A 26,341-nucleotide genomic window follows, 5' to 3' on the forward strand; every position below is an offset into this window, starting at 1 on the left:
CCCAGGAGACAGAGGTTGCAGTGAGCCAAGATCACATCACTGCACTCCAGCCTAAATGACAGAGCACGACTCTGTCTTTAAAAAAAAAAAAAAAAAAGTTGTGGAAGTGAGGCTCAAATGACTGAGACATCGCTGTGAGAACTGGAGAGCCACTGGAAGAAAGCAAAGAGATACAACTCTGTTATAGAACTCCATCCACACAGACAACATGTATTGGGTGCTGTGCCAATCACTATTCTAGGCCCAACAGATAGAGCAGAGAAGAGCCAGATAAATATATGTTAGGTTTACATTTTAGACAAAAAAGAGGATCCAGGTCACAAATAAAATAAACCCCGGTAAAGAGAGAGAGAGAATGATATACAAAGTAAAATGTGGAGAGCCTTGAGAAAGCAGCAGAAGGGAACGAGCCAGGCCACGACCTACAGGAAAAGCAGGACAGGCGGTGGGAAAAGCTGGAGGCCTGTTTGGACCTATGGGCCTGCTGGAGGGAGCAAGATGGCTGAGAGCTGCAGCGCAGGAGCCAAGGCCAGAGAGGGAGCAAAGGGCTGGGCCCTGCAAGGCCTCGCAAGCCAGGACTCGGAGGTATTCCACATGTGATGGAAGGCCGTACAGAGTTTGGCACAAGGAGGTGATGCTCTCTCTGGAGGATGAGTGCAGAGGCAGGAAGCCCAGGGAGGAGGCACCCACGGCAGCCCAGAGGGGAGACAACAGTGCCGGGGGTAGGCAGTAGTAGGGGAGGCAGGAAGAAACGGTGAGAGGCAGTTTGTGGGCAGCGCTGGCTGGATTTACTGATGAACTGGATGTGTAAGGCAAGAGAGGCCTCAAGCAGCATTTTTGTTGATGTCTCTTATAGCCTAAGCCTGGGGATGAACAGCGCTATCATCTAATGAAATGGAGAAGATAGAAGAGCCAAGAAGCGGGCAGGATGAGACTCAAGACTGCAGATTTTGACAGGCTGAGTTTAAGATGCCTGTGGGCACCATCATAGGACTCTTGAGTGGAGAGTTGGATAAACCAGTCTAGAATTTAGGGGTGAGCCCAGGATTAAAGCCTTGGGACTGAATGAGAATGCAGGAGAGAAAAGGCCCAAGGATTAACCCCAGAGGCACTTCAACATCTCCGGTGGGAAGGTAAAGAGCTTGGACTTAATCCTGAAGTGTGGTTTTCCAAGATATTGTAGCCAAGATAATTTGGGTGGTAATGTCAGTTTTATTAGTTATGTGTTTATTTTTACAGGCAAAGGGGATTAAGGAAAAAAATAGTGAAGTATGTGGACAGTACGAATAACTGCCAGACGATTCTGCAGAGAGGTGAGCACTGATGGTGCAGGAGAGAGAGGGTAACGCTGCCAGAGCAAAGCCCTTAGGCAGGAGAGAAGGAAGGATCCAGCATCTACACTGAAGGGCTTGCTGTGGAAGCAAGGACAGTCCCCACAGTGCCAGGGAGGAAGCCAGAGCAAACCGACACTGGGAGGAGGGGGTGTTAGTGCGGGGAGCACAGAGCCCTTCTCTTCTGACTGCTTCTAGTTCCTCAGTGAAATCAGAGGAAAGCAATTAGGAATGGGATCAGGGAGGAGATGTCACAGTTTCAGAAAAGAGTATTCTCCTAGTGCGCAAAGGGGAATGTACTAGGATTGCCAGCCTGGCCAAGGCTTTCTAGTGAATTGTGGACAACATCTGAAGTGAGAACTCAGGAAAGGATGTATGTTTTCTTCTAGCTACATTCAGCTGCTCAGGGGCATACACCATGCAGGCAGGATGGAATTTAACCAATTACATTTTTCCAGCAACAGAGGGAGAGAAAAGTAAGGAATTCTTGTATAGTACTAGAAAAATTAATTGCTTATATGGCAAAATATTGAGTGGTCATTTCATGCTGTAAATCAAAATAAGTTCCAGATTAAGTAGAGTTAAAGTAATAAGTAAACTAGAATAAAAACTGGAAGAAATAACAAGCTAATATTTATTTCTTAGGATTGAGAGAGAATCTTCCATGCAGAAAAGCAATGGAAGATATCATTTAAAAATATTCATTTGATGCCCAAAAGGTATGTGAAAAAAATGCTCCACATCACTAACCATCAGGGAAATGCAAATCAAAACCACAGTGAGATATCATCTCTTACCAGTCAGAATGACCATTATCAAAAAGTGTTGGTGAGGATGTGGAGAAAGGGAAACTCTTAGACACTGTTGGTCAGACTGTAAATTAGCTCAGTTGTTATGGAAAACAGTATGGAGGTTCCCCCAAAAAACTAAAAATAGAATTACCACATGATTCAGCAATCCCACTACTGGATATTTATCCAAAGAAAAGAAAATCAGTATTTTGATTAGATAGCTGCACTCTCATGTTTATTGCAGCACTATTTACAAAAGCCAAGATATGGAATCAACTAAATGTCTATCGACAGATGAATGGATAAAGAAAATGTGGTATGTATACACAATGCAATATTATTCAGCCATAAAAAAAGAACAAAATCCTATCATTTTCAGCAACATGGATGAGCCTGTAAAACATTAAGTGAAACAAGCCAGGCATAGAAAGACAAGTATTGCATATTCTCACTCATATATGGAAGATAAAAAACTTGACTGCATAGAAGTAGACTAGAATAGTGGTTACTAGAGGCTGGGAACAGAGAGTTAACCAGATGTTGGTTAACAAATACAAAATTACAGAGAGGAGGAATAAGTTTCTGTGTTCTATAGCACTGTAGGGTGACTGTAACAATTTATCGTACATTTTCAAATAGCTATAAAAGTGGATTTTGGCCAGGTGCGGTGGCTGATGCCTGTAATTCCAGCACTTTGGGAGGCCAAGGCGGGCAGATCACCTGAGGTTAGGAGTTTGAGACCAGCCTGACCAACATGGTGAAACCCCGTCTCTACTAAAAATACAAAAATTAGCTGGGCATGGTGGCAGGCGCCTGTAATCCCAGCTACTTGGGAGGCTGAGGCAGGAGAATCACTTGAACCTGGGAGGCGGAGGTTGCAGTGAGCTGAGATCATGCCACTGCACTACTCCAGTCTGGGCAACAGAGTGAGACTCCCTCTCAAAAAAAAAAAAAGAAAGAAAAAAGAGTGGATTTTGAATGTTCTCAATGCAAAGAAATATTTGAGGAGATAGATATGCTAATTATCCTGACTTAACCATTACATATTATATGTATCAAAACATTACACTGTACCACACAAATATGTACAATTATGTGTCCATTTAAAATAATAAAAGCAAAACAGTTCATTTGAATAAAAAATATTAAACTTCTGTGTGTAATAACCATGCAAAATTAAAAGGCAAATAATTAGTTGAAGATAAATATCTGCAATAAATATGACAATTTGAAACCCTTAATGTGTAACCCCTTCATTCAAATCTACAAGTACACTAAAACTGCAACTGAAAGCAGCCAGAAGCAAAAACAGTTCATAACAATAAAAAGCTGATAAATCACATTTTACCTCCTGCTACACCTCAAACAATAATCAAATTTTATTTTTGCTATCATATTAGTAAAGACAAGAAAAAAATACTCAGGTGAGGGTCTATGAAACAGATAAAGTCACAGACGTTGCTAACGAAAGTATAAACTGGCACAACCCTTATAAAAGGCTAACGATGAATACATACCAAGAGCCTTAAAAAATGTAATACACTTAGGCTGTAAAAAATTGTGGCCCTATCTATGTACGTCTAGAGTACAGCACAAGTTATGCTTAGCATAAAACTGGCAACTACCTAAATTTCCAACAATAGGAAAACAGTATGTTAATGACATGAGGCAATGCTAATTTCATAAGGGGAAAAAACAGGAAACAAAATTGTTTGTATGCTATTCCAATTTTGGATGATATGTCTATATATGTGTGTATGTATATAAACCTAAAAATGTTTGAGGCTATTGCAGACTAGTGATTCAATTTTTTTCCCAGCAGCTTTTTAAATTTTCCTGTCTTCAATGGGGATGCATTGCTTTTACAGTTATTTTAAAAATAAAGACTAGGGGCACTTTCATGTTAAAAAGATCTGGGCATTGTGGTTAAACATGAGCTGACCGGCAGAAAAGGTGACTAAAAAGCTATGGTCACAGTCACCGTTTCTAGAAGACTTTGCAGGTACAAACACCATTTTTATATGGGGTATTGGAAAACTAAAATGGGTCTAGACAAGAATGACCAGGAGAATAAAGCATCTATAATCAGCTACCACGAAAAGAAAAGGTCAAGGAACTACAACTCTGAAGCCTTAGAAGGTTGGTAGAGAGTGTGAACTGTCAACACACCAGATAAACACCTTCAGGACTGCTCATAAAGGGACTCTGCACAGGATGAGGTGTTGGATGACAGGACTTCAAAGGTTTTTCTAAGATACAATGGCTAGAAAGAAGTAGAAAAGGGGTGACCACCAGAAATTCTTTTTCTGTTTTCTTTTTTTTAGACGGAGTCTCACTCTGTGGCCTAGGCTGTTGGGCAGTGGCACCATCTCGACTCTCTGCAACCTCTGCCACCCAGGTTCAAGCAATTCTCCTGCCTCAGCATCCCAAGTAGCTGGGATTACAGGCGCCTGCCACTGCGCCTGGCTGATTTCTGTATTTTTAGTAGAGACAGGGTTTCACCATCTTGGTCAGGCTGGTATTGAACTCCTGACCTCGTGATCCACCTGCCTCAGCCTCTCAAAGCACTAGGATTACAGGCGTGAGCCACCGCACCTGTTTTTTTTTGAGATGGAGTCTCGCTCTGTCACCCAGACTGGAGTGCAGTGGTGAGATCTTGGCTCACTGCAACCTCTGCCTCCCAGGTTCAAGCAATTCTCCTGTCTCAGCCTCCAGAGTAGCTAGGACTACAGGAGCACACCACGCCCGGCTAATTTTTGTATTTTTAGTAGATAAGGGTTTCACCATGTTGGCCAGGCTGTTCTTGAACTCCTGACCTCAGGTGATCCACCTGCCTTGGCCCCACAAAGTGTTGGGATTACAGGCATGAGCCATCGTGCCCAGGCAGAAATTCTTTTAAAACTGTTACTCAGAAATCAGCATTTCCAATAGAGAACACTTGACTTTAAGAATGGTCAAATATTTCCTGTCCAAGGGGGACACAGTGTGGAGAGGGGAGCTAGAGGCCTTACTAGTCTTTCTTCTAATCCTGCCCTGAGCTTCAACCCACATCTCAAATTCAGAGGAATCTTTCCAGGGTTCTGCAGCATAAATCAGCATCTTTTTTTTTAAACACTGGGTTTTATTCTTAGAATAGCCCTGTATTAAAGGAGCATTACACAGCAAGACCAGGAAGCAGTTCAAATACAGTTAAAGATGAAATCTCAATATGCTACTTAGCTATTCAAAGTTTGTGGCATAGAAAGAGAATGGGGGAAAGGGACTGGATATAAATGCAATACATAAAGAACACCGAACACTACGGAAACTGAAAACTTGTCTAGATTCTATTGTTTACGTTTTAGCACTTCCCAGGAATGACTGTGGTGAAGTGAGAAACACACAGGTTTTGAGGGCAGATGTTCCTGGGTTTAAATCCCTGCTGAAATGCTTACTAGCTGGGTGACTTGTTTAACTATCTAAGTCTCAATTTTCTCATCTCACAAGGTTGTTTTGATACTACTTGAGATACTGTGGTACTAACTGTGAAATGCAAAGTACAGAGCTAACACATGTACATGCCTAATAAGTAGTTTCTTTTCACTAATTTGTTAGAGTTTTAATAGAAATAAACAGAATTATACTTATATACCTATAATGGTATGACTGTTATTCTGTGCCACATTAATTTTACTAAATGAAAGAAAAAAATGCCAGTGGTTATTTTTTGATCACATCATTGCGATTACTATGATAATTCTTGTTACATATACTTTTATTTTCAGTTAAAAATAAACATAATTAGAACTGATGGGTCATCTTCATGTAGTAAGTTTCTGACTGTTTAATTCCATTTTATCTACCATAGTATTTATTTCATAGGTTTTCAAAACTGGAATTAGAGACTTGAAAGTGAATAGCATATTAAGTATCCTATGCTACTCTTTTATATAATACTTTAAATGATTCTTAAGAATACAAAAGGATATTAAATAGTTCACTATTATTCCAATGCTTCTTTAGTTATTTCCCCTATCTTAGGGTAAACACCATTTTCTTTCTCAAATAAAAACAAATTAGCCAAATTTCAAATGCTGCTTCATTTTATTTTAGAGACAGGGTCTTGCTCTGTTGCCCAGGCTGGAATGCAGTGGTGCCATCATAGCTCACTGCAGCCTCAAACTCCTGAGCCTCAAGTGATCCTTCCACCTCAGCCTCTCAAGTAGGTAGGGTTACAGGTGCATGCCACCATGCTTAGCTAATTTTAAAATTTTTTTTTGTAGAGCGGTGGTCTCATTATGTTACCCTGGGCTGGTCTCAAACTCCTGGCCTCAAGCGATCCTCCTGCCTTGGCCTTCCAAAGTGCTGGGATTATAGGTGTGAGCCACTGCTCCCACCCATATACTTATATTTATGCCACAGGCATACCTTTACAGGGAAAGCCAGATGAATATTTAAGTAGGAGTGAGAGTTTCTCAGCTCAGCTGGTCACTTGACTTCTCCCGTACTCTAGAAGTTTATAAAAACCATTAGGCAACTACCAATCTTCTGAGAAAGTACAAACTCCATCACAGTTGCCTTCAACAGTTTAATCAGCAGAGCTACAAGATCCCACAGGTTATTTTCCAGCACACACCTCTAAAAAGCTAAGACAAAATCATGAAGCTCCATATGAATTCAACAAAGTCTCTTGTTAAGGCTGACAGCTAAAATTTTCAAAGATTTCTTTTTGTGGTTTTAAAATTTAGTTTTCTGAAAGGTATAATTTTTGCTGTCAAATTATACCATGTTCCAGAAAACAGGTAATGAAACAGAATAGCTGTATTTATTCATGATACCAAACATTTATGATAGACAACAAAACGTTGTCCTGATTCACTTCTAAAATACTCTATTGCTATAATTATCGATCATACAATGGTGGTATATGATCATTACAAGAAATCCCAGAAAGGTAACATTTAAGCATCACAACCCTAATCTCGATGCTCTATTTTTATGTAGTTTAATACCTAAACAAGCTGTTAAAGTGCCAATTCCCCTTCAATATAGAACATCGTCTTAGAGAATTTTAGGTCATGCCCAGTATGACAACTTAAGACAGGGTATTAGAATAAAGAATCAACTCCGTCTTAGAAACAAACTGTCTTAGAGCCAAAATTAACAAACAGGATATAAATATTTTGGTATTACAGGACACAGATACTAACTTTATTTAAACACTGTTACATAAATATAAACCAGCTTTTAAAAAAACGAATATACACTTACATATATTGACATATGAGAAAAAGATGAGCAGACACCTCAAAAATCTTGCCAGTATTTACCAACAAATCAAGATTTTCAAGGAGTAATTTCTTAGATGAATAGTTTAAAATATTAAAATTGAATATCAGATTATACCTATATGCAGATCTTTACTCTTAGAACCATTATTTAAGATAATGACTGAGGGAAGAGAAAATAAGTCATTTATTATACATTCCCTATAGTAAATACTTTAAAAATAAATGCCAAAGTTCTCACTGATAAGTTTTTTCCTGAACACTTAAAAATGAATAAGAATGTGGTAAAACCTCTAGTTAGAATTTGATTCCATTAATGCTCCAATTTTATAATGAATTCCTGAGCTATCATTTTACTTCTTTTAATATGTCTATCTAAGCTTGAAGGGTTTTGCTGTGTTATACATATACAGGCGTGAGAGAGGGACACAAAGAAGGAACTTTTCTCTTAAGTTGGATACACCTTATTCAAATTTGTAATATTAAAAAGAGAATAACCTTGATAGATGAGAGACAACATGTACTGCTTTCTTTTTTTTTTTCTTTCATTTAAAGAGAAGTGGCTTCTACCTGACAAGGCATGATGTATATAACATGCCATAACATATGCCAACTAAAAGAAATAACAGGGAGTTTTAAAAAATGCAATCACTGTTAAAAATTATTCCTCAGTTACCACCCCCATGGATAGTACAATAAATTACTCAACAAAAAATGCACAGTTAATTTTTCAGGTATTTTTTGCAGTAAGTTCCACAACTTCAATATCCTTATATATGTATTAATACATACATATAAATACCACACAGAGATGTCATTAAAACCACAGCCTCTGGCTAACAGATAAGGAATACACTGAAGTTATATAAAATTATGAAAACAATATATATATATATATTCAACCTGTATGAAGCATTATGACATTTTTCAAAATCCATATTGAAAATCAGCCATTTTAGATGAACCCATATAGTACCACAGAATGAATTTTAACTTTATACTATCTTTGGATATGGCTCACATATTTAACTCTATCAACTGCCTCTTGGAAAATGAACATACTAGCAGCAAGGGATGCTGAATTAGTTTTACGGAGCTGCACCAGCCTCATTATTCAAATGGCTAGCATTATTTTCCTGGTATTTTATATTTATCTTTTAATACAAATATTGCTTCATAAAAAATGTCAGTTTGATTAATTTCACCTGATGCATGAGAAGACACATATTGTAAAAAAAAAAAAAAAAAAAAGTCCTACATTTCCATGCAACATTTTAAACTTATTTTAGGTATTAATTTAGTAATTATTACTTGTTGGTAATAGAAAGAAACTAATAATGCTCTCATAAAAATGTACTGCTTGTAGGTTCAAGTTGAAATTTAATTTCTGCTTTTAAATAATATATCATGTGCATATCATGCAAATACAGCAATGTATCCAGGCATGGAAGTAAACATTTCAAAGGAAAGCAGCAAAGGAAAAACAGAAAATAAAGTTCCACCTACAGGGATCCCTCTGACTATTTTCGGTGAGTCCTGGAGATGACATGGATGTGAGACCTGAATGAGTGAACAGAAGCTCAGTGCTGGTCAAGTGAAGCCTCCAGTTACCAGGCAGCTGCCCTCACGTGCATCTTCTGAGATGTAGAACAAAGGAAGTGAGGCTGAAGCCAGAAGCAGGTTTTTCCAAAGAAATTGTAGTAAGCCTGTTTTTTGCTGATGGCTTAAGCAGACATACATTGGAATCTACTGCCTCTATAAAAGCAGAATGCAAGCTCTCAGGGGCTCTAGTGTGCAAAGATGTATGCACCGGTCTGGGACCATACCAAATGCAGCTCAAAATGGAGGGGAGGGAAGGCTGAAAATATACTAAATCCATCTGAATTTGTCATCTAGGTACAAAGATGCTTTAGTAACACAGCAAAAGAGAGATGAAATCTTGCTGTTTGAAAGTAGTAACATAAAAAATAAAAAATATAGTTCATTTCATAACACACAAGGCATCTATAATTTTCCCCTACCTCATTTTTAATGTAGCATTAGCCTAAAGGTCTTTTCAAATTCAGCAACAATAACCAGTGGCTTGGAATGTGCTATATATTTTTAATAAGTATCTTAAATCATCAATTCTAATAGTTACAAACACTTCTCCACAATTTTTTCCTTTTTGAAAATAGTATGGTCTAAATCCCACTCCCGCTGGTCCCCTCTGAATCACAGCTCCATCAATCAGCCACTCTCACTGTATCTTCAACCTCTCCCTCTCTATAGCTTCTGTTCCTTTTTCATACAAATATACTCAACTTTCTCCTAAAATTAAAAAAAAAATCCTCCCTTCAACCTAACTCTCTCCTCTAACTATTCTTCTTTCCTTCCTTTAGCCTTAGCTTTTGAAAGCATTGTCTCTACTTCCTCATTCATTTAAATATTTAATAAGCACCGAAGTGCCAAGCACCTGAGTCACAATGGTGAACAAGGCAGAACATCCACTCATTCCAATCCTCCACCATCTGGTTTCTACCCCCAGCCCCCACATACACAAACCCCATGCTGCTGAAAGTGTCCTCATTAAGATCACCAATTAGCTTCTCAGGCTATATTTCAGTTTGCCTTCTCCACAACAATATGACACTGCTTCTTGACATGTCCTTGAAATGTTCTCCTTATCACATGTTCCTCTTTGCCTCCACTATGGGCAACTAGCTCTCTTCTCGTGCCTGTCTGGTGAATGTTGGTGCTTCCTAGATTTCTATGCATTGTCATCTTTTTTTCATTCTGCCCTGCTGTTTGTGGGCAACGTCATCCAAACCCCGGACTTCCATTCCCACCTACATGCTGGCTACTCTCAAATCTAGCTCAGATCCTTCTCCTGAGGTTCAACAGCCCATTGGACACTTCCACCTATAACGTCTTACAGATACTGCAAATTTAACATGCTCATGGCGAAATTCACTCAGTAAGAATGAAATATTAAGGAATAAATTTAAGACTTATATATTGAAAACAACAAAACTGCTTAGAAAAACTGAAGATGACTTAAACAAACATGGATACGTTCCATGTTCATGGATTGAAAGACTATCATTAAGGTGACAATTTTCCCCAAATTGATCTATACATGCAACACAACCATCCCTATTCAAGTCTCAGTAGGCTCTTTTCTTTGTTAGAATTGTCAAAATGATCCTAAAATTTATGTGGAAAGACAAAGGACCTTAAATAGTCAAACCAATTTTAAAAAGAAGTAGGTTGGAGGACTTAAGACTTCCCAATTTCAAATCTTACTACGAAGCTACACTAGTCGAGGCAGTGTGGCATTGGCAATAAGGAACAAAGTTGAGAGTTCAGAAAAAAACTCTTACATTATGGTCACTGGTTTCCTACAAAGATGCCAAAGCAATTCAATGGGGAAAAGAAGCTCTTTTCAAAAAATAGTTCTAAGGCTTGTGAGGGAGACTTGGGGCATGGTGCAGCCTGGAGCCCCAAGATCTGCCAAAAATGGTTCTGAGACAACTGAATATCGATATGTAAAAAAATGAAGGTGGACTTTTAACTCACACGAACACAAGGCTTAACTGAAAATGGATCACAGACCTAAATGTAAGAGCTAACTAGTGTTGTCAAGGATGAGGAGAAACTGCAGCCCTCACACACTGCTGATAGGAACGTAAAATGATACAGCCATTTTAGAAAACAGTTCAGCAGTTTCTCAGAAAGTTAAACACAAACTTGTCATATAATCCATATATTCTAGTCTTAGCTATATACCCAAGATAAATAAAAATGTATGTCAACACAAAGACTTGCATAAGAAAGTTGATGGCAGCATTATTCAAAACAGGCAAAACCTGGAAACAATCCAAATGTCCATCAGCTGATGAGTGGATAAACAAAATGGGGGTATATTCATACAATGAAATATTAATTCAGCAATAAAAAGGAACAATATAGTGATTTTTTATTCTACTCAGTTTCCTGAATCTGTGTCTTTCTCTCCATTCTAGCAATACCTTAATTCAAATCTAATAGTTTCCCAACTGATCTCTTTTAGTCTAGACCTGCTCTTCTCTAACCTATCTCCTATATGATTCCAGAAAACTTGCTTTAAAATGCAAATCTGAGCCTTCTACCCTGATTGAAACCCTTGGGGATATCCTACTGCCTATCCGGACTCTATCAGCTACAACAACAACCTCTGAGCTCTTTTTGATCATGCACCCCTGACGTATGCATGAATTCCTGTTCTAATTTATTACATAATATACAGAAAATTGACATTTAAAAGGATGACATAAAAAAACAAAAATTCCAGTCTCCTCTCTCCTCCTAATGCTTTGCATGCCCACATTCCTCTTTGAAGACCACTGGCCTAAAGGGAAATGTCCAAGTTCCTGTGTATGGCATTCAAGGCTGGGTACCAGTTGTTCCTTGCCTCTCTGTGTCCAACTTCATCCCTCATCACTTCACCCCACACACCATATGCTTCAGCCAGGCAAATTATTTGTGGCTCCTTCAATAATAAGAAATTAAATTTTAATTTGTATTTTTGAAATAAACATATCTGCATCTTTACAACTGTTCTTTCCTCTTCCTGGAATGTCTTTGTCATCCTTTCCAGCCCAGTGAGTACTCGTCATTCAGATCAAGTGTCATGACCTCTCTCTGGTTGATTACTCCCACCTTAGTGTACTTATTTCTATTATTTCTATATTGTATTCAAATTATATATTTGCCTTTCTAACCTATAAGCTTTGCCACAGTCCTTTAGCTCCTTGAGGACAGAGGACAGTAACATCATCCAACCTGAGTCACTTAAATATTGTTCAATGGCAGCTGAATAGTTTTGTCTCACATGTTAAGCCAACTCTTGAAGTGAACCAACAAACTCTACTGAAGTTTACCATCTAGCATCATCATCCCTATCTGTAACATGCTAAGGGCTGCTAAGCCAGTAATATGCATAAGCCACATCCACGAGTCATCCAAACAAGTGAGACTCCTCACAGCCTCAGAATTCTCCAAGTCAGATGACTTAGTGCCTTCTTTTTTTACTCAAATTTAGCCATCATCATCACTGGGAATTGCTCCCCTTCTAAGATTTCAAACTGAAATCTCTTCTTTGACCACAAGATCCACCTCAACCACTAAAAGTGTTCTTCCCCTTTACGGGGTACCTCACCTGTACCATTCAGCCTGCTTATTCTGCTGGTCTGGTCAGGCCTCCCCTCTCTAGTCAGAACTCCACAGCCAATCATTTCAATCATAGTCTCACTAGCATCCATGGTTACCATGCCCTGCTGGCCCATCTTACATGTCTTCCCATTTCCAACTCTGCGTTAACCAAAGCATATTTGTTTTGCTTTTTTATTTCTGCTTCTGAGCCAAGCCCTGAAAATTCAGATTATCATTCCTTATGTGAATTCTCAAAAAATTATTTAATCCTTCCATGTCAACTTTTCCCTATATTATCAGCCATCCTTTCCTTCTCTAAGGTCTTAGGAAAAGAGATATCCCTGGATACTCTCCAAGGATAACCTATCTGGATACCATTTCTTTCCATTTTCTTTAATATCATAATGACTCCTTCGATATCTTCAACTATACCTCCCCTGACTTTGACTCGGATCCTATTTTGTTACATTTTCATTTTTTTCTACCATTCATGATTGAATAGTTAGTTCATGTCACCTTTATTTCCTAACTATTCATACACTTCTTTTTTTGGAGACAGAGTCTTACTCTGTTGTCAAGGCTGGAGTGCAGTTGCACAATCTCGGCTCACTCACTGCAGCCTCTGCCTCCCAAGTTCAAGCAATTCTTATGCCCCAGCCTCCCAAGTAGCTGGGACTATAGGCGCCCACCACCATGCTGGGCTAATTTTTTGTATTTTTAGTAGAGACGGGGTTTCACCATGCTGGCCAGGTTGTTCTCGAATGCCTGACCTCAAGTGATCCGCTTGCCTCAGCCTTCCAACGTGCTAGGATTACAGGCGTGAGCCACCATGCCCAGCCTATTCATACACTTCTGATTTTCAATTCGGATTCACCCTTTACAAACAGCTCTTTCAGGTCACCAATGACCTGTTCGTTGTCAAATCCAACAGGCTCTCTCCATTCAGCTCAACTTCTCTGCATTACTTATATCATGGATAACCACTTTTCCTCCTTTAAACTCTCTTCTTTGTAGTTTTTTTGTCACTACGTTGCCTTGGTCTTCCTGTTTCTCTGACCACTCTGGTCCTACCTCATCCACTGGCTCTGCTTTCCAGAGCTAAGTCTTCAATGTCTTATGTCTTTAAAGACTATGAAAGCTTATGTACTCTACATGTGCTTACAACAATGGAATTCCTTCCCCATTAAAAATATAAAATAGGGACTTTTATGATCCTATCCTTTTTTTCTGCTGTCTAATATTTGAGTGATGTCACTAGAAATTTTAAATGAATGCAGTATTTGGGGAACACAGAAAAATCTCCTACTGCCAATATTAAAATAAGAACAACAACTGGTTTTAATAATCTTGTAGAGATTGGCCATATGCAGCAGAAGGTGAACGTAACTCATCAACCTCAATGGAGTATAGAAGGGAGAATCCAGAACTTGGTGGATGATATTAATCTACATTATTAACTTTGAGGGTTACTAATTTTGTATTTTGGTTCTCAAAAGTTAGTTTTCCCCCAATTTAGAAAAGAGCTTCTAAATATAAGTTGAATAAAGCAATTGGAGGAAGTAACACCTTTTATTTTCCTGCAACCTGAAAAGGAAAAAGGCAATATTCAAAAAATAATAAATTGCCATGATATGTTTGAAAAAACTTTTATATCTTTTTTTCTTCACTAATACTTTGGAAGAGCTATTAAATTTCTGTTTTTCTTGTTATAGGGTACTTTTTTTTTTTTTTTTTTTTTGGAGACAAGAGTCTCATTCTGTGGCTCAGGCTGGAGTGCAGTGGCATAATCCTGGTTCACTGCAACCTCCACCTCTCAGGTTCAAGCGATTCTCTTGCCTCAGCCTCCTGAGTAGCTGGGTGTACCACCAGGCCTGACTAGTTTTTGAATTTTTAGTAGAGATGGGGTTTCACCATGTTGGCCAGGCTGGTCTTGAACTCCTGACCTCAGGTGATCCCCCCTCGGCCTACCAAAGGAGGCCCTTCCAAAGTGCTGGGATTACAGGCGTGAGCTACCATGCCCAGGCCACGTTTTAAAAATATTGGCAAAACACTCGAGAAGAAACAATTTTGAATGAACGCTGATACTAAAAATCTAGATATAATGCAACATTCAATTTAGGGTTTGTTCACATTTGAGATCTTTAATTGGCCTGTGGGTGGATTTGATGTGCTGTTAATTGTACATAATTAGGAATGCGTGTATAAACAAGATATTTCAGTCTAAATTGAATTATTCTATCGGGTAATATACAACACTACCTAACCTTTTGCAAACTGCTATTCTCTTCTTTTTCTCTGAATATTGTCATACTAAAAAAAGTATGCCTCAGCACTGAGATGCAAGTAAAACTGACATTTTACATAATCTGTGTCCCTGCCCTGTCTTTTAATATTAACTTGATTTTTTTCATCTCTTACTGTTATATAAGAAGATACTAAACTAGTCAACCAAAAGAAAAGAATGAGAAGGAAAAAGCATTTTATAAGGATTTCAAATCTTATTTTAAACCACTGATTGAAAAAAAAATGTATACAAGTAGTGGTTTACTAATTGAATTAAGAACAATGACAGCCATGACAACACATTGTATCACATGATCATTTAACATTACCTTCAACAAACTGGCCATGAGCTTAATCATTTACTACAGCCATAGTAGGTCAAACAGAAATCCAGCCAAACAAGGCTGTTCAATAATAGCTATAGGAGGAATATGCCTTCATACCTTTTATCTTGAGAATTCGTCATTTTTTCTAAATCCAAACAGATTGGACATATAAACAATTCAACCATAAATGATATACTTGGAAATCTTTAACCATTCGCTAAATCTAAACGACAATGCTGGTTTATATGTGAAGTGTAATAAGCATAAAACAACAAAATCAGAAGTGATTTAATAAGTAATTCAAAAAGTTTTCTCGGTTATTGAAATGAGTATCTCGAAAATAGGATTTCTACTACTTAATTGCTCAGGAGTAATTAATTGAAAAATGGGAAACTGGAAGAACCTTGAGCTGCTGGAAAGTTTGTGTTTTTTTCTGTTTTTCACTAGTGTTTCTCCATGACCAGTAAGAGTCAACATAACCAAGAATTATTCTCTAGTGTCCCTCCTTCAGGCACTCCCTAAAAGTAAAAAGTAATGCTGGGCGCTTTTGGAATCTCAGAATATATTTCAGCTGAGCCTCTAATTTTACAGATGGAGAGAGAAACTGTGCCTGAAAAGGTAAGAGACTCATCCAAAGTCAAAAGACAGCAGCAGAGCAGGACCCAGCACTGAAGACCTCTCAGGAGGTTCGAGTGACTGCAAGGTCAATTACAGGGGCACCTCTTGATCTTTGCCACCATTCCCTTTCCACATGGCCCAGACTGTACAAGAGAAATCAGAATCTTCTTAAACTGTGATTCTCAACAACCTCAAAGTTAGCACTGCACCTTCCTAACATACCACTTATAAAGGTCATTAGCAGAAACTCTCACTTGGTACATGTGCTAAAGAGAATATCAAAACCACCTGTGATTAAACAAAACCTACAAAAACAGTATTAAGTTTTACTGTTTTATGTAAACTGATTTTAAAAAATAAGTTTGTTCATCATTATCGAGAGAACATCTGACACCAATGAAATCTCAACTACTTTAAAGTGAAGAATTAACACAAAATTACCTTTGAAGGTTTCAAGTTCCTTCCTGTAGGAAAAAAAAAAAAAAAGACAAGACAATGCAAATTAAAAATCTCCCCAATGAAAACTGTTCTTCCATCATAATAAAAACTTATGTACTTTAAATGCCCACAGTGGTATTTCTGGATCTTCACATATCAATTATACTTTACTGAAATGACCAGTACGATGAGCCTAAACCAACTATTTTCAGTTATTTCTGCTATTTTCTATTAATGGCTCAAAAAAGTTCCACCAGAATCCAAATAATACTCTAAACAATTTCATCTAAACAATAAAACAATTATAAGAACACAGCATTTTAATCCTAGCTATGAACCATCTCATATATATAAGAATCAGTTTATAAAAAGCACTTAACACAATTTTTCCTTGATGGATAAATATTCAATACTGGATTTTTGAGATCGTTAGTTAAAAATTATCCAAAATAGAAGCAGTTGTTTTCCCTTTCAACAGCAAAGGAGAAAAGGGGGAAAGTGCATATCAAAGGATTGAGGTGCACAGCTCATGCCACAAAGGGCCAAGCCTCTAGGAATCTTCTGGTTTATTATTTTGTCAATGTTAAATAAGGATGCCAAAACACAAAGTTTCCTGGGAAATGTACAGTGGGGAAAATAGATTAAAATAAACATTCTGTGACAAAGAAAGCAAAGCAAGTTGTTTTGAGGCTTTCCCTCACAATTTTGCAGTTACATATTTTTTCCTCATTATCAGTACTAATGAGTAATTTTGAGGAAATAAAGGCTTGTTATCCCACTTAAAATATGAGACATTTATTTTGTACTTGCACTCCAGGTTTTACTAAAAATCTAGAGATGTTTTGAATTCTTAAATCAATTTTCTACACACCTAATTACAAAACCCCTCATATTCCAAAATAGCTGACTACACTCAACAGCTGCTAGAAGAGACTGGCAAGCTGCCTACTGAAAGGCCAAGTAGATAATGTTCTTGCAACAGCCAAAGTGAAGGTTCTTAAATCAGATGGTCATCCCACTCCGTTTTTTCCTAACAATATCTACTTATAATAATTATCCAGCATCATGGTTCATAAACTATGCAAGAATTTTCAATCCTATTTTTTCAAAAACCTGTGTGGCCGGGCGTGGTGGCTCATGCCTGTAATCCCAGAACTTTGGGAGGCTGAGGCAGGTGGATCACCTGAGGTCGGGAGTTCAAGATCAGCCTGGCCAACATGGTGAAACCTCATCTCTACTAAAAATACAAAAAAATTAGCCGGGTGTGGTGTGGGCACCTGTAATCCCAGCTACTAGGGAGGCTGAGGCAGGAGAATCACTTCAAACCAGGAGGCAGTTTGCAACAAGCCAAGATCGTACCACTGCACTCCAGCCTGGGTGACAGCGCGAGACTCTGTCTCAAAACAAAACAAAACAAAACAAAAAAACAAAAACAAAACCTGTGTAATTGTTTCCCTTCAGTCAATAACTTCATTTTTAAAAGCTTAGCTAGGTACAAGCTAAATATGCCTAAACCCTGCTTTATATCCCGATAATAAAAACCAGAATACAACAGGAAGGCAACATGTATCATAAGAGAATCTCAAAAAGATATCTTCAGTCTACTTCTTAGTGACATCCTCACATTAGCAATTCCCCGACGTGGGGAAAGTTGACAGAACACTCAGTTCAATATTCTAATGAGTAATTCTTTTTTTTTCTATGATTACAATCTTTAGAGAGCTTCTAATTTTCTTCTTTTAGAATGTGTGACCGTGAGCAGAATTTCTAAAGGGCTCTCTTGTTTTAAAAAGCTGAAACTCAGAATAATGATTGCACAGACACTGTTCTCCTACCCCCAAATACTAACAACCATAAAAACAAGGAATCCAGCATCTACTATTAAATACATTAATGAGTGAGTGTGCAACTGAGGAGGGCGCTTTTCCTGTGGACTCATCCTGCTCACCCTGCAACCGCCTGTCTGCTGCTGTGAAGAGGACAAGCCCAGCATCTTCTGGGCATCCTCTGTCACACAGCGTCATGACCCACAACTCCACAACTGTCAGCGAAATTTCCAAGAAACTTCCCTTCAGAAAATCATTCCTGTACCCAATTCCTAAAAAAGACGACTGCTTGAAGTAGTGGTGGTACAAATAGTTGGTTTAAAGAAAAAAATCAGTATTATGCAACTTTTTTTTTTTTTTTTGAGACAGAGTCTTGCTCTGTCACCCAGGCTGGAGTGCAGCGGTCTGATCTTGGCTCACTGCAACCTCTGCCTCCCGGATTCAAGCAATTCTCCTGCCTCAGCCTCCCGAGTAGCTGGGATTACAGCCACCCACCACCATGCCCAGCTAATTTTTGTATTTTTAGTAGAGATGGGGTTTCACTATGTTGGCCAGACTGGCCTCAAACTCTCGACCTCAGGTGATCCACCCGCCTCGGCCTCCCAAAGTCCTGGGATTACAGGCATGAGTCATCGTGCCCGACCAGTATTATGGAACTTTTAAGGAACTGATGAAGTAAAGCAGCAGCACTGAAAGCCTTGAAATTTCACAATTGTTAGGGTGTACTCCACCATCTGTTAGAGGTACTCTGCGTTTGGAAATAGAGAAAATGTAAGAGAAGGCAGGGAAAGGCATGTCAGTCACAGGCAGCAGTGACTGTGAGGTCACAGAGGCCAAAGACACAGGTTATATTTAGGAAACAGACTTCAGAACAGCAATACTTCAGCAAGTACTTGTCCTGGAGCAAATACTTCAGAACAGCAGGCTGAATAAAGAGAAAGTAATTCTGATAAAAAGGTAGAGCGTTTTCAGTGCCAGGCTAAAATATTTTGTTTTATTTTTAGCAGGAGAATAACATGAGCAAAGTTGTATTTTAGGAAGAACGTTCTAGCTGTGATGGATGGATATACTGGCAAGGGAGAGAATAAAAGCAGTGAGTACACAGAAAACTCACGTGGGGGGCACATGGGGAAGAGCTAATTAATACTTGGCAAGAGCAATGTAAGTGGCAATGACACTGAAATGAAGGATTCCAATTTGAAAAGTATCATAAAGAAGACTCCACAGCCCAAGGCATCTGACTAAATGGGGTAAGGAGAGGAAGGAGACAAGCATGCTAACCGGGGCAGTTCTAGTCTGGATCATGAGAAGGAAAAGATTTTGGAGGGCAATGCATGAGTTCAGTTTGGAAATTGCAGAAACAGGAAGACTGAAAGCTGCAGACAAGATTCCCATCCCCTTCAGCCTACTCGAGGATTTAACTCCTACAGATTCCTACTCCTTCGCTTCGCATTCACTCTTGAACCCATTCCAGTTTGGCTTCTGGACCCCCCACTACGCAATCAATGCCACCAACAATCATCATGTTGCCAAATCCAGTGACCACTTCTCTGTTTTCATCCTAATCCTTAAGCAGCATTTGACCCAACTGGTGGTTTCTTGAAACAGTTCCCTCTATTGTCTCCATCCCTTCCAGACCACCAGATGCTGGAGTGCTGCAGGCTTGGTTCTGAGCCCTCTTCTCTCCTCAGCTTACATTCGCTCACAAGCCAATTTCATCCCTAGCTTTAAATGCCATCCATATGCTACTAACTTCCTGATTACATTTCCTGTCTTGATCTCTTCTTTGAGCTCCAGACTCATATGCAACTGCCCATTTGATAGCTTTATGCAAAAGTGGAGTAGGCTACTTAAATATTTGCAAGACAGCCTGTTCTTCTCCAGTCGACCTCATCTCAGTTAATGGCATTACCCAGCTCCTCAAGTTTTGGCTCATCCATCTCCCTCATTCTCCATCCAATTCATCAATAAATCCTGTCAATTCCATCTCAAAAGATAGCCTGAATTGATCCGCTTCTCTCCATCATCACCGCCATCAACCTTATATAAATATCCATTTTTGTGTACTAAATATAATCTTGGTTGAGTTCAATCATTCATTCAACAAAAATTTACTAAGCCTTAGACAGTAGATCATGTTAGGAATAGCATTAGGAATAATGCTAGGTTTGGAATAGACATGTTCCATAACCTCAAGGAACTTTAGTGGGAGAGACAGAGAAATAAAGCAATAATTAGAAATCAATGTCGTAGATTACAGTGCTTTGGTAATGACATGCTGAGGATTCTCCAGGAATAAAGAAGAGAGGACAACTCATACACTTAGGTTTGGCAGGAAAGGCCTCCTGGAGAAGCAAGGACTAAGCTGATGAGTTTTCAAGGACAGTGTAACTGATGATGATGGGCAACATTTATCGAAAACATGGCAGATATTTTACTCATAAGCATTAAGTCATACTCGCAGTTAACCAGACGAAAAAACATGGGTAAGCAGGAGTTTTAAGTTCCAGTCACTCTCCTTCAAACTGTGTTATTAGCGTAAAAATGCTAATGATAATAATTAGTGTAAAACAGCCTTCAAGTTCATCTTTTCCAAGAAGACTTCATTGACATCCAATCAGTGATCTCTCCTTTATCAAAAATTCTACAGCACTAAACTCTATCAATATTATACATTTCATGTGCTGCCTTGTAATGTGGTTCTGTTCATACAGGTGTCGTCTCTACAGTTACACCACAGGTTTCCTGAAGTGCAGAGACTGCATCTCTTCCATCCTGCATCACACACGTGCCCAGAGTTGGACCCAACAGACACTCAGCAAATCATGATTACCAAGTACTGAGGCTGCAGGATGACTAAGATCTGCTTCTTCAAAGAGGCCCTTGCTGTAACTATATTTTATTTTTGATAAAGTTTGATCATATATTATCTCATTTGAAACAACTTGTTTGTTGCTTGCATTTTCTAAAAATTGAGTTTCTTATTTCCATAGTTTAATAGTATTTTCAGAAGATCAAACAAAAAGAATTGAAATGTCTCATTTTAAATGTTAACATACTTCAAAATTTACTCAATTCAGCTAATGTCTTTACAAAATTTAGCATAACCCTAAAACTAAAACATTCAAAAAATAGCAGCAGGATCAAAAGCTAATAATATTCCAAAGGGTGAAACTGCTATTATTTAATCATTTTCTCTCCAGAGATTGAGTTATGAAGAAGAATAAAAATGAAAGAAAGAATCGCATTAATAAGCCTATGGAATGTTACAAGAAGTATACTAAAGCTACATATGAGTAGAAATCAACTAGCTCAGACTCAAGATGAAAACTTAATAGACAGAAGCTACTGGATAAATGCCTCCATAAACACAGATAAAGCAAACTCTCTCTAAATCCTAAACTGCCTCCCTAGGACAAATCCATGATAAAAGGCTAACACAAAATACCACATTCAAAACACCAACTGCAAATTGCACACTAAATTGCACACACTCAGGACTCTCTCTATACCTTAAAAGTCTCTGTTGTCATTTATTCTTATACAAACCAGCAAAACATTCTCAACATTATCTATAAAATAAAACCTCTTAAAAAGCAGCTAGTTCACTTATATCCTTAGAATATAAGCTAGTTCACTTATATCCTTATTTATTATGCTATTAATATAAATTGTATATATCTATTTTGGGCAAATACAGCCAAGAAAGTAACAAGATGGTAAGATTCCAGAATCTTGGAATTTAAAGTTGAAAAGGATCTGAAGGATATGGTAACAAAGAAGACCTGGAATTTAAGAAAAATGGATTCCAAAAAAGATAATGAAGGTCTAGGCAGGTTGGCAGCACTAAGTTATACATGGATTACATTCCATCCCACCTTGCAAGAATCACTTCCCTAAACCTACTTTACATGAAAATCTATTTGATTTAGAAGCCATGCCTGGAGAAAGAGAGGTTGAAGCAAGTAGGATAAGGAAAGATGAGATAGGGGTAAGGGATATTTATGAGTTCCTACTGTATACCCCACATTATGCAACGCACTTTACACATAGTGTCTCCTATAAACTTGTAATTACCTAACTGTAGGTATCATCACCCTCACTTAATACATGAGGAAAATGGGGTTGAGGATGGAAGGCCACACAGATAGTGACAGAACTAGGAATAAAACCCACAGCTGACTCTGCATGTGTATCATCTTCAGCAACCAGAATATAGTTCAAGGGTCAAGTTTAGCCCTAATAGAAAGTTACTTAAGTAGATCACTAAATCTATAGAATTCCAGAGTCAGATATATGAAACTCAGAGCCACCCCAAAACATCCAGGCAACATCCGGGTCTACCTAGCTCGGGAAAAGTACATTATTTTTAGGAAACTAATAAAAACTAACGTTGAAAGCCAGGATCATTGATGTATGCATGAGGTAAAATCCCCAACATAGCCCTGAAGACATGTCGTGGTTTTCAAAAACAAGTCTGCAATAAACACTTTTATTTTCACTGGTGTATTAGTGTTCAGTGACTAGTCCACAGCAACTAATTGGCTAAAAATTTTTATGACAAAACTATTTAAAAAATTTATATCACCTTTGTGTTACTGATTTTTTTATTCAAAATTCTTAGTGGCTAGCCAATTCCTTAAAGAGCCATCCTACCATTAATTGTCACCAAATCAATGGCTTGTCATTTATTAGCTGTCTGCAGTCATGCCCCACCACCTGACCTATATATCCTTACAGGCTTGTTGCCATTTATAGCTGATAGGGTAGAAGGTGGATTTTTTTTTTTTTTTAAACTCATGCATCCCACATACAAATATATTCCTGATCAAGCGGCACCAGGCCCTAAAATCTCAGTCCATCCTTACATTGAGTCACCCACAGCAGTCCATACATGCAGAGAAGCAAGGTCCTTTCCATACTCCATGGCACCCAAGCACAGAGTACCAATGGCTTTGTGTGGAGGCAGTCTACTAACAAAGATACGAGGAGACTCTGAAGTCAGGAAAACACTGGTTCTGGCCCAGCACCGCTACTTCCAATTCCTGACAAGTTGTTTTATCTCCCCTAGTCTCTCTTTTCTTATTGGCAGAGAAGAGAGTACACCTACTCAAATGGTCATTGTGAGACTTCCATGAGTTACTTTGGAGTTTTTAAGCAGTGTCTGGTACATATTAAGAGTTCAATAAAGGCTATTGCTATAGTCACCATCATCATTTAATTTTTTTATCTTGATGAGAAATCTTAATATCTGCATTTGGGAAAAAATGAACACTCTAACAGTAACAGACAGGAAGACTAAGAGGCTATTAGTGTAACTCAGGCTACAAAGACGTGGGCTAGAAGTCCGGAAAGGATCAGTGAAGACAGAAAGGCAAGGACACAGTCAGGAAATATTGGGCTGGACTGGAACTGAGCAGATGGTAGGAGAAGAAGGAGGAGATTATGAAGAGTCCCACATTTGTGGCCTGGATAAATCTGTAGTGATGGTATCTTATTAGAACAGAAAAAGGTCAGGTTTTGCTGTGGAAGACAATTTTGGGCATGGTGCTGTTGAGAAGTCCAGGAAGAGCTGTGTAGGTGGCAACCGGTTCTGCAGGTAAGAAGAGAGACCTGCACTGAATACAGTGGTTTGATAGTGATCACCTTATGGCTGGCAGATGAGCCAAGGATGTAGAAGGGCATGCCCAAGGAGGGTCTGCAGAACAAGAGGAGGCAACAACCAAGACCAGAGCACAAGTGAACACCAGCATTAAAGCATCTACAAAGAAAACTAAAATGAACCTGAGGCAGAGAAGAACATTTGGGATACTGGTGTTGAAGTCAAGAGAGGACAGTATCAAGTCAGGTAAATAAAGATTGATTTGTCAAGGACCTTAGTTACTTAAAAAGCTAAGAAAAACATAGGTTAAACACTTCAAGTGAATCATGGATTTGTTCTCTAACAATGTTTTCATATTATACAATGTTGATGCAATCTTTCTTTTTCGACAATATTTTAACTGTGGTATGCCATGTACCTTGCCCATTCATTTTAATTAGGAAATATTCTTAAAAGTTCACTATGAGGCAAAATCGTGTTTTAACTTTCCCCAAACTAGTCTAATGTTAAGAATTTTAAAGGATACTTTTTAGCTTTTAAAAACCCATGTACAGCAAAAATATTGGGATCAACTAATAAATTCTCAAATCTACCTGAATTAATCCTTAAGAACTGTAACTTCTATTTTCTCTTCCTCAAAAGTAACATGTTATTTTATATGACAATAATGCACTTCTCTGATATCAGTTATAATAAGAATTGGTCCTAGGCCAAGGTGGATGGATCACCTGAGGTCGGGGGTTTGAGACCAGCCTGACCAAGATGGAGAAACCCTGTCTCTACTAAAAAAAAACAAACAAAACAAAATTAGCCTGGCGTGGTGGCGCATGCCTGTAATTCCAGCTACTTGGGAGGCTGAGGCAGGAGGACCTCTTGAGCAACATACCAAAATCCTGTCTGAAAACAAAACAAAACAAAACAAAAAACAATCTCCAGTAGCAACTGTTTCAATTCCTTTGAAACAATTACAGTGCCATTTTTTTTTTCTGAGCCAGAATGAAAGACTAGTAATAGTAAAAGGCAGGCAAGAAAAGAGACCTGCTTCTTAGCCATAGAAAAAACGGGGCCAACACAGCCATGCTAGAGCACTGCCCAGAGAGGGTAGAGAGGGGCTGCAGCAGAGACGAGGAGCACTGTTTTCCTGTTGCTGCCTTCACCATGATTCTTCCTTACCACCGATGTCAGAGCAGGTATGGCAGGCTGCCAGGTGTGCCTCTGCCTGTCCCAGCTCTCATATCCGTCAAGAAAACCAGAAAAGTGAGAAAAGCATAGGGTAGTATCATGGTTTTAGCCACATTCAACTGAAGACTAAAATAACTGATAAATTTTACACTTTTGAAAGTATCTTTGAAAAACACAATAACTGATGGAACATAAACTCCAACACAACTATGGGTCATATAAAACGTAAAATATTATTCCAAATGTAATAAATGAATTCTAAAACACTGAAAGTTATTATAGACTCTAAATTGTAATGTACAAACTATAATCAATCTAACTTTTGAAAAAAGGATTACCTATTTTTCAACCAAGGATAATAATAATTTTGCTTTGCTTAATTTCAAAAAACTTTTCTCAAGATTGCTGTATCTTTATTCTCCACTCCTCTCCACCTCAAAGATATACTTTAGGTTTTCATCCCTCTTAAAAACAAAAAGCTTTATGAACCCCAGCGTGTCATTTGCATAACTGGAGGAAAGAGATAACGAACAGAATTTTGTAAACCAGTTAGAGAAACCTTATTTAAAAATGGCAAACAGATACTCATTGTTCAAAATAAAGCTTTATGAACTTAAATATCAGTCCTAAACTATATTTACTGTCAACCCAAGGATCTAATAAACTGTTAGATATTCTAGCTACATCTGTTCTCGTGACTACACATAAAGTCTGAAACTGCCAAGATTTATTCTCTAACAGACACTTTAGAGCAAAAATTTTGTTAAGTTCAATTCCTTGCCAACTCATAAGCTTAGGTTTAATTTTAAAAGAAAATGTAAGGTGTGATTACACATTTATGAAGCTAACAAATTCATAGCTCTCAGTCTGTTTTCAAGAGGTCATTGGCCTAGTAAATGTGATTACATTATAATAAATACAATAAAATAAAAATGTCAATTTATTTTCAATTAACCACCTGGGAACCATCTAAAATCTAGCATCTAATAGGGAGAGGGGAGAGTAAAAGGAGAAAATGGAGAAAAGAGATACAAGTTTCAGCCATTTTTATATTTTCCATGTCTCTACTTCACTTTTTGAATAGAATACAGTTATAATAACAATTTTTACTGTCCTTGTCTTCTAATTCTAATATCTGTGTCTGTTTTTAATGGCTTTGATTGACTGGTTATCTTCCTCCATGTTTCCCTAGTAATCTTTGATTAGATACCAGACATTGTAATTTATCTTGTTTGGTTCTAGGTATTTTTATATTCCTATAAATACTCTTGAGCTTTGTTTGTTATACAGTTAATTTACTTGGAAACAGCTTGATCCTTCTGATGCTTGCTTTATGATTTGCTAAGCATGTCTGAAGCAGTATTCAGATAAGAGCCAATTACACGTCCTACTGAGGCAAGAATTCACCGAGTCCACTTCCCAACACCTCAGTAATTATTAGTTTTCCCAGTCTGACTATTGGGAAGAGGCACCGTGTGAGTGCCAGGCACTGTTAGCTCATCCTC

At 38.2% G+C, this 26,341-nt stretch overlaps 1 protein-coding gene and 1 long non-coding RNA gene across 2 annotated transcripts in view; both read right to left on the reverse strand.

Annotated features, from left to right (window-relative positions):
- The window catches only part of DTNBP1 (dystrobrevin binding protein 1), a 145,030-nt gene that overhangs the window by 56,942 nt on the left and 61,747 nt on the right, over nucleotides 1-26,341 (reverse strand). Inside the window, exon 7 of the mRNA XM_003263537.2 lies at nucleotides 16,230-16,252. Within this exon, the coding sequence (XP_003263585.1) occupies nucleotides 16,230-16,252 (23 nt within the window). The remainder of the gene's footprint in view (nucleotides 1-16,229; nucleotides 16,253-26,341) is intronic.
- LOC115836350 lies at nucleotides 1,520-10,484 on the reverse strand. The gene is made up of 3 exons (XR_004031367.1): nucleotides 8,896-10,484; nucleotides 6,806-6,807; nucleotides 1,520-1,532 (listed from the first exon to the last, which is right to left on the reverse strand). It is a non-coding gene; the product is annotated as an uncharacterized LOC115836350 (long non-coding RNA).

This window comes from Nomascus leucogenys, chromosome 8 (assembly GCF_006542625.1).
Source record: "Nomascus leucogenys isolate Asia chromosome 8, Asia_NLE_v1, whole genome shotgun sequence".
In the NCBI taxonomy this organism is placed as follows: domain Eukaryota; kingdom Metazoa; phylum Chordata; class Mammalia; order Primates; family Hylobatidae; genus Nomascus; species Nomascus leucogenys.